Raw genomic sequence first — 13,042 nt, forward strand, 5'->3', positions numbered from 1 at the left:
TATGCAAAAACCAATACATAAATTTTATATATATAAAGTCAATGCACTGGGGGTCACAGGGATGAACGAATTTCAGTGCCTGCAGTCTCATGTTTAAAATCAAAATGGTACAAGGTAACCACCAAAGAAATTGTAAGCCAATGTTTCTCAGACTCAAACCCTTGGAGATACTCCCAGAATCCCCTGTAAAGAAATGTATACTGTACTCAAAGTTGAGAACCACACAGGGACCATATTGCTTTTCTCTCCCACCCAGCACAGGCCCAGTACTCAGCAGAAACTGGGGCACCACGGTTCTGCCCAGCACTGGGTCACTCCTGAGAAGTCTGCACCAGACCTTCCTGCACCTTTCCACTAAGCAATGGGGTATCTTTCTTATTTATTTATTTTTTGGAGCCAGGGTCTCACTCTGTTGCCCAGGCTGGAGTGGCGCGATCCAGGCTCACTGCAGCCCTGTACTCCTTGGGCTCAAGTGATCCTCCCACCTCAGATACCCGAGTAGTTGGGACTACAGGCACGAGCCACCAAGCCTGGATAATCTTTTTTTTTTAATGTTTTGTAGAAACGGGGGGGGGGTCTCCCGATGTTGCCCAGGCTGGTCTCGAACTCCTGGGCTCAAGAGATCCTCCCGCCTGCGCCGCCCACGGTGTGAGCCACCTTTGATCTTATTGCTATGATTTTTTTATTTATAAAAACTAATATTCTGGGTCTCAAGAAAGCGTCTTGAAACCATCAAAGGGGCCCAGGCGGCGCATCATCACCTGTGCGGCCGACCCCACTCACAGCACAGACTACAAGTGAGGCCTAGAGATGGGAAGTGCCCTAAGCGAGGTTAAACAGCTAGTCAGCAGCAGACACGGAACCAAAACCTAAGCCTGCTGTCCCAGCTTCGGTGCCCGTGCCCACAGAGGAAGCTGCCGCGGCTCATACGTAAGAGCGCTGATTAGGGACAACAAAGACCTCGTCCCACCGTCCCAGTCCCATTTCCGCCCTCCCAGGTCCCCAACCTTCGAGTCCTCTCCAAGTCGCCTCGCCTCGCTCCACTCTGGACCTTCAAAAGCATTCCACATGCCTTTACCCCAACCCTACTGACTGTCCCGCAAAAAGATGCAAGTGGAAAAGGCCCCAGGAAGCGACTCACGCCTCCCCACTGCTCCCCGACACCCTCTAAGACGCTCTCAGTCGCCGAATCCCTATCCAGGCGCATGCGCCCCCGAGGTGGGCGAGCGTCGGTGATGTCACGCACAGCGCCATCTCCCATCTCCGAGAGTCTGAGACAGCAGCTGCCAGTGCGTCATCAGAGCGCGCCGGAAGCGGTCCGAGAATGAAGAGTAAGCGGGGCCACGAAGTTAGAGAGGGTTGGGGATGTTAAGGGTCGGGGTCCTGGTGCTGGTGGGTGAAATGGGTCCGGGCTGCCTGTCGCTGCGGAGTCCTAAAGAACCGCTACAGGAATGGGCACACCCTACATAAAAACTGAGGGCTGGAGCACGGGTTAGCCTGGCTCGACCTCTGAGCTAGGGAGGGATGTCAGGGCTGGAGGCAGGTTCTCCCAGTGGCTGCTCAGTGGTGTGCGATGCTAGAGGAGGGTTCCAGGCCTTGGCCCAGCTTGGCCAGTATCTCCCGGAGTGACCGCGGTCAAGACCCTGCTCCTTTCTGCGAGCTGGTTTCGCACTCTGATGCAACGCGCCGAGAGCTGCTGGGGAATGATATCACTAACCCAGAGCTTTGGGACTTAGGGGTAGAAGACATGTGCCAAGGAGGGGCGTGTAGTCACCGTTAAAACTGGGCCTTCGATCAGAATTTTGATTTTTCACCTCTGCCACTTTCTACCTATATGATCAAGTAGATTGTCTCAGCATGTCGGAGCTTCAATTTGCTCATGGGCACAAGTGTGATGGGAAAAAATATGTCTACCTTGTAATGTGGTTTCTGGCAAGTAATGAGTGTTCAGTAATTGTTAGATGTGTATTGTTGCAGAAAGACTTCCAAGTCTGTTACTAAGCACCTGTAACAGGTGAAGCAAAGTTATCAGGCCCCTAAAGTTGCTCTCTACAGTTTATAATCCCCAACTTCCACTTGAGGGAGAACTAGATGCTGTATATAAAACTTGCAACCGCATTGGTTTGCTTGATCAAACAAACATACCTGGCTGGGTGTGGTGGGACACGACTATAGTCCCAGCACTTTGGGAGGCTGAGGCAGGGAGCTCACTTGAGGTCAAGAGTTGAAGACCAGCTTGGGCAACAACATAGTGAGACCCCATCTCTACAAAAACTGGAAAGAAAAAAAAAAGCCAGGTGTGGTGGCACACACCTGTAGTCCCAGCTACTCAGGAGACTGAGGTGGGAGGATCACTTGAAACCAGGAGGTTGAAGTTGCAGTGAGCTATGATTGTGCCACTGCACTCCAGCCTGGGCAACAGAGCAAGACCCAGTATCAAAACAAACAAAAACAACAAAAAACTTGTAACCACCTTGCATCAGACATTCTCAGGGAAGTACAAGAAGGCTGGAATTAAATTTACAGAGTATAGTGTAAATTACATTTTCTAGCTATTTAGCTCATAAACCAGGCCTTAGTAGTCCCATTCTTATTCCATTCACACCTGTACTGTGTCCCCAGTGCCATGGTTTTCTTCTTTCAATAAATTAAGAAACAGAAATGTGGAATTTGTTTTAGAGGTTGAAACTTGATTGACCGACGTATATTTTGAGTTTAAAGGAAGAACTGTTGTATTTTATCAGTTCAGGACACCCTTGATTATATGATACATTATAATTTCATATTAAAATGTGAAGAATCTTTTTAAACATCTTACAGTTAACAAAACCTATTTCTAACCATCTACATCCTAGACAGCTATATCATATAACTTTTAAATGAGTTACCTTGTTAGCAAGTGCTCAGGCTTCTAACTTGGGATATTTTAAACCAGTGCAACTCAAAATGTGATCCACTGACCTGCAGTAGCATCTGGGAATATGTTAAGACACTCAGGATCTAGGGTAGGAGACCAATAATCTGCATTTTAATAAGATCCCAGAGATTTTTCCACACGTTAAATTTTGAGAAGCACTCTTTTTAAACCACGAGCTTAAAACTTCTAGCATAGATGTGGCCAGGGGGTGGGATAAGAGGCATCCAAGAAAACTTTGCTCTTCATACGAACCTGATCTCCTATCTCTGAATATGAGTAAGCATATGTTATAAGTGTAGTTCTTTTACTTTTTTTTTTTTTTTGAGACAGAGTCTCTGTCACCCAGGCTGGAGTTCAATGGCACGATCTCAGCTCATTGCAGCCTCCACCTCCCAGGTTCCAGCGATTCCTTTCCCTCAGTCTCCCGTGTAGCTGGGAATACAGGTGTGAGCCACCACCTCCGGCTAATTTTTGTATTTTTAGTAGAGACGGGGTTTCACCACGTTGGCCAAGCTGGTCTCAAACTCCTGACCTTGGGTGATCCACCCGCCTTGGCCTCCCAAAGTGCTAGGACTACAGGTGTGAGCCATGCATCCAGCGGTGTAGTTATTTTCATAGTTAGAGAAGTCTTGGGTCTTACAGCCATACCCAACAAGAATTGATCATTTCTTGTTTTTAATCCCCTAGGTGTGATCTACCATGCATTGTCTCAGAAAGAGGCGAAAGACTCTGATGTCCAGGTCAGTTCTTGGCAGGAGGTCCAGGAGCAACAGAGTTGATGGCAAAGATGGCTCAGTAGCTTCTGAGCCCCCAGCACTGGTTGAGATGGCCTTTCCCACATTGTACTCCTCATTTTTCTGGCAGACATCTAAGGCTGGATCAAAGTCTGTAGTTCTGCTGACCTGTTCCCACTTGCCAGCCTCCTTTTCTGTTGTGCCAAAGTCAGGTTTGGTAAAATGAGGCTTTTCTTAACCTTTTATCATTCCCACTATGTTGGGGACACCAGGCTGTGCCCATGTGGTGAGCAGCATTGTTCAGCCTTGTCACTGTGCCCTCTGCACTTCTGCAGAAGGGGTGCAATTACATATCATAAGTGAAATTTACAGATTATATCTGGATGCCTCGGCCTGCTTTGTCAGTTTCACAAAAGTTCCTCTTGTGGCTCATAGTGAGAGCATTACCTTGAAAGCAAGATTTTGAAAGACCAGTTATACCTTTATTTTGCTTCTCCGTGAAAGACGAGCCACTCAGGTATTTAAGAGAATCAGATCATTGTCCTGTTATAGTCACAATGATGACAGTGAATTAATTTTTAGTTAGCATCTACAAGTGCAAAACTGAAGCAGACAGAGTTCCCACCATCATACTGTGAGCTCCCTCGAAGGCTGTGTGTACCCTATCTTCCCATCCCCATTGGTCTTCCACAGAGGGAGGGCTGGGTTACTAATGACAGATCAGCATCAGTCTGTCAGCCTCAGTCTTAGCATTTAGCACCTGGCTAGTGCAAAAAGCTCAGGAGACAGGCCCTCGGGAGAGAGAACTGCCCAGGGCTGTGGCAGGCGCGAGGGCAGTGGTATCTGCCACCAAATGAGGAATCCATTATTGGAACTCCAACTTGAGAGGTAGTGAGCTTGGAGGTTTTTGTTTGTTTTGAGAATTGCACACAATTATGACAGTCATTTTTTCAAAAGTCCTCTCTAAGAGCCTACGCTCATTCATGGTAAGTTGACGCCCGGCTCTCAGTGACGCCCTTTGGAGAGAGAGAGTCTGGGGCCTGAGATGCTCTTGACGGTACCTTCCTCCAAGTGATGGTCTGCGGGGCAGGAGCGGACCTCTTGGAGAGTAGCCACACCATGCCCACATTGCTGGAAACCCAGTTAAGGAGTATTGTCCTAAGGGCACAGTGTCAGGGTCCCTACCCCCTGAGGCTTGGCTGACCCTGGAGCCCTAGTTTTGCTGTTTTCTGTAGTGTTAGGATCACTTCCTCCATAGCTTAGTGCTACTCTGAGCTCAGTTTCATCTGGTCATGCCTGGTTGAATATCTTTGTTACACATTTCTTAAGCTTTCTCTTCTGCCAAGAATGACTGAAGTATTCTTCCAGATAGAAAGGTTTTGGTCCTCATCAGAATAACGTCAGAAAAGCAGGGCCAGAGCAGGAAGTGAGCGTTTGACATGCTGTTGGGTGTGACAAACGGTCATGAATTTATGTGTCAGTGTGACTTACATCTCGGCAACTGTGGGTAGCAGACGCATGACAGATGAGCAGGGTGTGAGCCTCAGTAGGTAGAGGGATGGGCCCCATCTGCTCTCCCAGTAGCTGCGGGCGGGATGCCTGGGATCCTGGGCTGCCCAGACCAGAGCAGTGAGCACTGCACCCCCTTGTCTGCCTGCAGCCTCCAGGAGCACAGCGGGCCGAGGCCTTCGTGAGGGCCTTCCTGAAGCGCAGCACACCCGGCATGAGCCCGCAGGCCCGGGAGGACCAGCTGCAGCGCAAGGCCGTGGTCCTGGAGTACTTCACCCGCCACAAACGCAGGGAGAAGAAGAAGAAAGCCAAAGGCCTCTCTGCCAGGCAAAGGAGGGAGCTGCGGCTCTTTTATATTAAACCAGAGCAGCAGAGGTAACCTGAGCTCCCCACTTCTTTCTGCCCACGGTGCTTACCCTTCTGGGTGTGTGGACTTGACTGAGTCGCTGGGGAGGCAGCCTGGCTCCACCTAAGCTAAGGGCGCCTCTCTGTTGTCTGCCACAAGAGGGCAGCCTTCCTTTACCAATCTGGGCTGTGTTCAGCGAGGCGGGTAAGACAGGACTCATTGGCCTCTCTCCTCACCTTCCCGAGTAAGACCCGTCCAAGTACATCTGTTGCCCATGGCAACAGGCTATTTGTCCCTTGGCTGTGTTAGACAGAAAAGAGGAACTGATATGTTTTTAGTGTGTATCACTTTGTAGCTTTTAATAGCGCCAGACAGTCACTCACTGGGGTTTCATTGCCAAAGCAAGATGTTGCCCACACGTTTCAGATGTTTCCCAAAGGAATGCATCACTGTCCTGTCCTGTGGGAGGATGTCTTCCTCCAGCCAACCCTCCATCCCTCTTTGGCGACAGGTCTGAGTGTGCGTGTCCTGGGACTCTCTGTAGGCTTTTGCTTGGAGATCAACAGCCAAATAGCCTCCCACGCTCCAGAAGACGCTTAAAGTATGCCACGCTGTCCCTGGCCCCACTCAGGAGATCAGCTGGGCCTCAGGTGGAGAAGGGGCTGCTGCCTCCCAGGGTTTGCCTCCCGGGTGGAACCCAAGTTGGGTTTGAGCTTAAGGCCCTCATTTCTCTAACCTAAGGCTTCATGGTAACGGATTCCCCACAAGGCATCAAGACTGGAGATAATGGCCCAGAGGAAAGCCGTTGGGGTCCTCGCCCCTGCTCCCCTCTTCTTCTCCGCACCACTTGCTTGCCCACCTTCCAGACCAGCCTACTGCCTCACATGAGGACCTGCGTGACAACCAGCAACCCCTGCTTTACTGGGGGCTTACTAGGTTCAATTTCACGTAACAGAAAACCTCACAATAACAGTAGCTTCAACAAGACTCACGTTTATTTCTCTCTCATGAAAAGAAGTCCAGGTGGACACCACCCTGGGCTCGTGTGGTCCTACCAATGAGGAAACCAAGGTTAGAAAGGTGAAGGTTCTTCGTCTCTGTTACCAGCTCAATTGCTCATCCGAGGATTTGCATGTAATTCCTAATGATCCCAGGCCGCAGTTGTTGGCATCAAGCCAAGCTCTGTGCTATTTGGACATTGTCAAACCAAGCTCATGTTGTCTAACTTTTTCTGTTTCTGACTTTGCCATAGATACAGTCTTTTCCTCCCTCTCCATGAACTCTGGAAACAGTACATCAGGGACCTGTGCAATGGACTAAAGCCAGACACGTAAGTTGCATTCCTGAAGCTTCGCTCTTTGGGGTGGATCTCAAGTCTCTGATCATTGTACATGCAGCCTCAGGAGCCAGCGTCGGTATTGCCTGGCTGCAGTTGAAGACCTAGTTGCTTCTTTTTGGAACTTTTCATCATGATGTAAATCAAGGGCTTCTGTTTACCTTGCAGGCAGCCACAGATGATTCAGGCCAAGCTGTTAAAGGCAGATCTTCACGGGGCTATTATTTCAGGTAATTTACCTAAGAGCGTGTAGCACATGGCCACCCAGAGGTCCACACTGTCACTCTGTGGAGACCCAGGGCGTGTGTTCTGTTGGACACGCTCCTTACCGTGTGGATTCCCTGAGATGCCCCCCGGTCACCATCATCCCGGCACTAAGGGTGGGAGATGCTTCTCACTGGCTGTCTTAGCTGGTCTGGCCATTTGCTGGACACACCCTAAGTGGTCTCTGTGTACCTTCTCCACACAGGGACCCCTGTTGGTACCCTAAAGGGCACAGTAGCTGTGGGCACTCACCATGGCCTGGAATCTTGAACACAGAATCCCTTTCCTCCAATGCTATGGTTTCAAATGTCAGCTACACCTGACAGCCCCCAAGGTGACGTCTCCAGCGTAGGCCTGTCCTCTGAACTCCAGGCTCAGGCATCCAGCTGCCCACTTGACACAGCCACCTGGATGTTCAGGGGCCATCTCAGACTTTACATAGCTAAAGCTACCCCCAGTTCTCCTCACAGCAACCCCTCCTGGTCTTTTCCATCTCAGTTAATTACTCAGTTATTTACGCTGGTTGTTTAGGCCAAAAACCAAAATAGTGTCTATGTTTCTTCTCTCCTAATCCCCTCCTCTAATCCTTCGGAACATCCTACTACCTAAATTCAGCCACTGTCATTCCCCAGATCACCTCAGACACAGCTCCTTCCCACACCAGGCAGCCAGAATGCCAGTTATATAGAAATCAGAGCACGTTCCTTCCGTGCTTCAAGTCTTCCGGCAGCGTCCCATTGTATGGGAGTAAACCTGCCTCCTTGCCGTGGTCTAAGGCCTCCCCGCTCCCTGGGGCAGCAGGTCTCCCACACTGCCTTCCTCCTGCCCTGCCTCAGGGCTTCGCCTCTGCTCCTTACCTCTGCCAGGGAGTTCTGTGTGTGCACAGACCGACTTCTGATTGTTCAGCCCTGCTCCAATGCCACTCCCCCGAGGGTCTACCATTGCAAACCATGACCCTCCATACTCATTGCCCTGTCCCTACTCTTCATAGCACTCGTCGCTGTCAGAAAGTAGAATGGTGTGGTTCACCATGCATCACCCTGCCTTGCTAGAACCTGGGCTCCGTGAGAGCAGGATCCGGGACTGCCTCTTTCCATGCTATGTCCCTGGCATCTCCCGAGGACGGTGCAGGCATACTGCAGCTGCTTGGTGACTCTGTCAGCTACACTGAGGCTCGGGTCAGGACGAGGGAGGGGCTGCTGCTTGTGATGGTGGCTCGTCTCGCAGTGCTGGCTGCTGGGCAGCTCTGCAGCAGGACTCACGTTCCAGCCAGCATCCTGGGCAGTGCATGGTGGTGTTTGTGCAGATCCTGCAAGGAAGTCCTGGCTGCATCAGTGCAGCCAGCCTGTGGGTCCTGATGGTGCTGGGCACGTGTGTGACCTTTGACTCCAGAATCCTGCCCAAGACCCCTGTGGCCACAGACCCTCCGAAGGACACCTCATAGGAACAGTCCAGAGACCGCAAAGCCCCAGGGGAAGCCTGGGTTCTCGTTGGCTACATCAGTGCCCAGCTGTTGAGCCCCCACCCCCTGGGTGCTCTCTTCCTTCGTCTGCTAGCTCAGAGGGTGGGACCAGCACCCCCGACCCCTGAGGCCTGCTTGTCTGTGGTTCCCCCAGCACCACAGAGGCCTGAGCCTGGAACTGTCCTTTTTCTTCACAGTGACAAAATCCAAATGCCCCTCTTATGTGGGTATTACAGGAATCCTTCTACAGGAAACAAAGCACATTTTCAAAATTATCACCAAAGAAGACCGCCTGAAAGGTATGTAGGAGTTTCCGAGGGCGTTGCTTGTGGGCTGTGGCTTCCAGCTACTGTGTTAGCCTTTTCCTCGAGGCTCCAAGAGTTTGGTTTGAGCGCAGACTGCAGATACTTACTGAACCTGCATTAAAGCCTGCAGAGACCATCCCCTGCTCCCGTGGCTCCCCCAAGAGGTGTGTGTCAGTGCAGCCAACAGCCCCGGCCAGAAATGGCCAAGGGGAAGAAAGATCTTGGCCGTGCCTCAGGGAACCTGGGTCTGTTTGGGCGCCAGGAGAGCGCCTCCACCTGCCCCAAGGCTGCTGCTCCCAGAGGAATGTAGCCAAACAGGCAGCAGGGTAGAAACAGGAGCGGCGCCTGTCCCTGAAGTTCTGAGCTGTGTCCTTGGTGATAACACTTGGGTTCCATCGGTGACCAGCATTGCTCTAGCAGATACTTTGGGTCTCCCAGGATTTCTACACCCAGCCTTGCCCACAAATCTGGAGATAACAAACCATAGTTAGAGGGTTTTGTTCCTTTAATTTTTTTATTTTTATTTATTTATTATTATTATTTTTTGAGACAATCTTGCTGTTTCACCCAGGCTGGAGTGCAGTGGCACAATCTCAACTCACTGCAGCCTCCGCTTCCGAATTCAAGAGATTCTGCTGTCTCGGCCTCCCGAGTAGCTGGGATTACAGGCACGCGCCACCACACCTGGCTAATTTTTGTATTTTTAGTAGGGGCAGGGTTTTACCATGTTGGACAGGCTGGTCTCAAACTCCTGAACCCAAGTGATCCACCTGCCTCAGCCTCCTAAAGTGCTGGGATTATAGGCGTGAGCCACTGCATCCAGCTTTCTTCCTTTAATTTTTGAGCTTGGTTTTTCTTGTTGCTTCCCTTATTTTCCTACATATCATTCTGCCTCACATTGTAAACCTCAGAAAGTGGTGTAAGAGTTTCCCCACAGAGCATAAGGCCAGGAGCCCATCTGAAATTTAATGTGGGAAAACCAGTTTCTCGCAGGTGTTCTGGGACTTTCTGGTTCTGGGAATTTGTTGTATAGCCTTTTACCCTGAAGATTAGGTGCCAGGTTACATTTAGCATGTGACTAGATTGACCTATGGCAGAATAACCATGTGTAACCCTAATGCCCCTCCCCTTGTGGGTTTCCCATTTCCTATTAGCTTATTTTTTTCATTCAATGTGTTCCGAATAATATTCTACCTAAAAGTAAAATATTAATAAATAAATAAATGAATATTTACTGCCAAGGTTTTTTCCTCATCTTTTTTCTCCCGCCTTTTTTTTTTTTTTCCAGTTATCCCCAAGCTAAACTGCGTGTTCACTGTGGAAATCGATGGCTTTATTTCCTACATTTATGGGAGCAAATTCCAGCTTCGGTCAAGTGAACGGTCTGCAAAGAAGTTCAAAGCAAAGGGAACGATTGACCTATGAATTCTTTGCCATCTAACACAGTTGTTTATGACAGCTGAAAACTGGATACTCCTAAATGCTGACCTTTCAGTGAAGAGATGGTTAAGCCAATTCCATTTATAGACCACCTCCAGCCAGTGACGTTCCGAGTTGAGGATGCTCAACAATATGGGAAGGTCGCGGTGTACCGAGTGAAGAAGTCAGGGGACAGAGGAATTTCTCTTTCTAGGAGATCTTCATTTTGTGTGACTCCCATGGAGAGGAACAGACTGGCAGGAAGCACACCGGGGTTAACGCTGATTGACTTGAATAGTATCACTCGATTTTAAAAAATACTTTTTCATGTTTTCTGAGTGCTCTGTGGTGAATCAGCTGCCTCTGTGATAATACAGTACACATGTGGACATAACCAGGGATCAAATAAAGGAGGTATTGCTGCAGTCCAGCCAGGTTGAAAGGGAAGGGGGGCCCCAAAGATCCATTGGATGGCAGGTGTCTACAGAGGTGCGTCTTTGGGTGGAACTCTCTGACCTACCTAAGGTTTACTTTGCTATTTCAGGAAGGTTGAAGAGGATTGAAGGGTGAGTTGCTAAGTGACTTAGGGCTTATTCACTTCAGGAATTGCAGCTGGGGTGGACCCCAGGAGCAGAGCACTGTGTGCAGCTGTGCCCATTACACGGTCGCCCCAGCGTAGTGAGATGGGACCTGCCACAGCATGCCCGTTTCCAAGCTGCCAGGCTGAGCCGTGGAGGACTGAAAGGAGGTCGCCCGGCATCACCTCCCAAGGTCAGACCTGCAAAAGCCACACCAGCAGCATTGATGCCCTTTGATCTCTTTGCCATTTTTGCTGCTGAAAGACTTGGCTTTTTGGTCTGACTGTGGCCCTCTGACGGTGTGTCTGTAAAGCCAGTGGGTCAGGCAGGCCCTTCCATGCAGGGCCAGAGGAAGAGCGGGCCCAGGGCTGCAGTGAGAGCAGACCAGGGGACCAGCCTACCAGATGGGTTGGAAACATGACTCAGAAGGACCAACTACCCCTTCCCTTTGAGGAGCAAGTATCTGCCGATCAACAAGGCAAGGCCAGGAGCCCTCCTGGCGAAAGGCAGGCCACAAATCTGTTCTCCCCCAGGAGAAGCAGCAGTGCCGGGGCTTTGCGTTCCTGGTGCCTTCCACCCAGACCACACCAGAGAGAAACACTGCAGTGGAGAAGGGAAGTGGGAACGCTGACTGCTGTGTGCCAGGAGAGCAGAAAGGCCCAGGTCTCTGCCGCTGCCCCTCCCCAAGGCTCACAATGCACCCACAGTCTCACAAGGACCAACCCAGTGCCTCGGTCCTGCTTCCATTGGTGCAAGTGTCCACTGCTCACCAGGGCGTTCTGAGGTGGCTCAAGTGCTCTCCCCCAAGCAGCACACAGTCACCGCTGCCAGTGATGCACACACACGGGCTAGGGACACGGTGCCCAGCCCAGCGACAGCCTTGTGGTGTGGCCGTCCTCGTCTACCACAGGAAAACAGAATTCAAGGGGCCCCTTGCCCAAGGCCTCGCTGACTCAAGGGCAATTGAGATTGGACCTAATAGTCGGGCTCCAGAACTGTGCTTTCAGCTACAGGGTGGCTGCAGGATGAGACAGATGCGGTTCTAAAGTGCAGGATGTGCTGCCTTTATTACCTGCTTTCCCTCTGAGCAAATCCCTCTCTTGAGTGGGAAGTGGCATCTGTTCCCCCAGCAATCTGAAAGTGCAGTGTTCATAACCGAATAGGTGCTGTAGCTTTCTAGCCATCCCTCTCTTACCCACCCCTCTGCAATGTAAAAGACGTCCACTGTTGTGTAAATACACAGTTGCTTTCCAGAAAAGTTGTTGGTACTGCTTGCCATGTGAAATCTGTTTTTCACTTGGCGCAGACTCAAGTTTCTGTGTAAGTGGCTGTTTAATTTGTAGATATCGCTCTCTCTCCCCCAAGGAGACGTGGCGAAGGTGCTCACCGGCCACAAAGCTGCTGCTGTGCCTGCCTGTTTCTAGAATACGCTCTTGCCCCCATGGTCCACCCAGGGGCCATGTCATCTCCCAAGTAGAGGAGAGAAAAGGGAGGGCCCAGCCTGGCAGGACATAGTTCCTGATGAGGAACAGCTGCAGAAAGCATGACCTGAAGCCCAGGGGCAGGGGCAGGGGCCAGGGCTGCCATGTCTCCATAGACTGCGGCACAGCTTGTCATGGAGGGTAATGTGGTACTTTTTGGCCCGATCTCTCCCATGTCCACTGTCCAAGGAGCAGGACCTTGCAGAGCTGAGGCCTTGGCCATGTGGTCTCGTGGGAGATAGAGCCACATTCTCCTCGTGTAAACCTCCACGCACCAGAGAAAATGCCAAAGAGGAGAGAGAGTGGTTAGCAACTTGGGACAGGACCCAGAGGCTGCAGGACTGGGAGACATCAGCCCGGCGACCCGCTGTTCAAAGAGTGGGGCCCAGGGGCGCTTTACATCTCCCCAGTTCCCAGCTGCCACACAGGGTCTGCAGAGGATAGGCCAGAGCCTCAGGGGAAAGGATGAGGTTCTTGGAGGAGAAAGGGCAGTGTGGGCCATGGCTGATGTATCCGTCTGCCCTAATCACCATAACAAAATGCCACACACTGGAGCTGCAGCATTTTCTCACAGCTCTGGAGGCTGGAAGCCAAAGATCAAGGTGCTGGCAAGGTTGATTTCTGGGGAGGCCTCTCCCTTCTTTCTTGTCCTCACACGGCCTTTCTTCCCTGTGTGCAAGGAGAGTGATCC

At 50.9% G+C, this 13,042-nt stretch overlaps 1 protein-coding gene across 2 annotated transcripts; it reads left to right on the top strand.

The window, feature by feature from the left end:
* The first annotated feature begins 1,264 nt into the window (after positions 1-1,264).
* POP4 (POP4 homolog, ribonuclease P/MRP subunit) lies at positions 1,265-12,128 on the top strand. 2 transcript variants are annotated; one of them, XM_033225567.1, is made up of 7 exons: positions 1,272-1,331; positions 3,605-3,657; positions 5,312-5,535; positions 6,759-6,836; positions 7,011-7,072; positions 8,766-8,867; positions 10,162-12,128. In XM_033225567.1, exons 1-7 carry the CDS (start codon positions 1,325-1,327, stop codon positions 10,296-10,298), a joined length of 663 nt encoding a protein of 220 aa, XP_033081458.1. In that variant the 5' UTR covers positions 1,272-1,324; the 3' UTR covers positions 10,299-12,128. The 2 variants fall into 2 exon arrangements, with proteins under 2 accessions (XP_033081459.1, XP_033081458.1); XM_033225568.1 differs by lacking the exon at positions 3,605-3,657 and having other exon boundaries at positions 1,265-1,331.
* Positions 12,129-13,042: the final 914 nt, after the last annotated feature.

Source organism: Trachypithecus francoisi, unplaced genomic scaffold (assembly GCF_009764315.1).
Source record: "Trachypithecus francoisi isolate TF-2019V2 unplaced genomic scaffold, Tfra_2.0 Lachesis_group12, whole genome shotgun sequence".
NCBI classification, from domain to species: Eukaryota; Metazoa; Chordata; class Mammalia; order Primates; family Cercopithecidae; genus Trachypithecus; species Trachypithecus francoisi.

Coding starts and splice junctions, on each gene's coding strand:
- POP4 (XM_033225567.1), top strand. Junction 3,658..5,311: donor CGAAAGACTCTGATGTCCAG/GTCAGTTCTTGG, acceptor GTCTGCCTGCAG/CCTCCAGGAGCACAGCGGGC. Junction 5,536..6,758: donor ATTAAACCAGAGCAGCAGAG/GTAACCTGAGCT, acceptor ACTTTGCCATAG/ATACAGTCTTTTCCTCCCTC.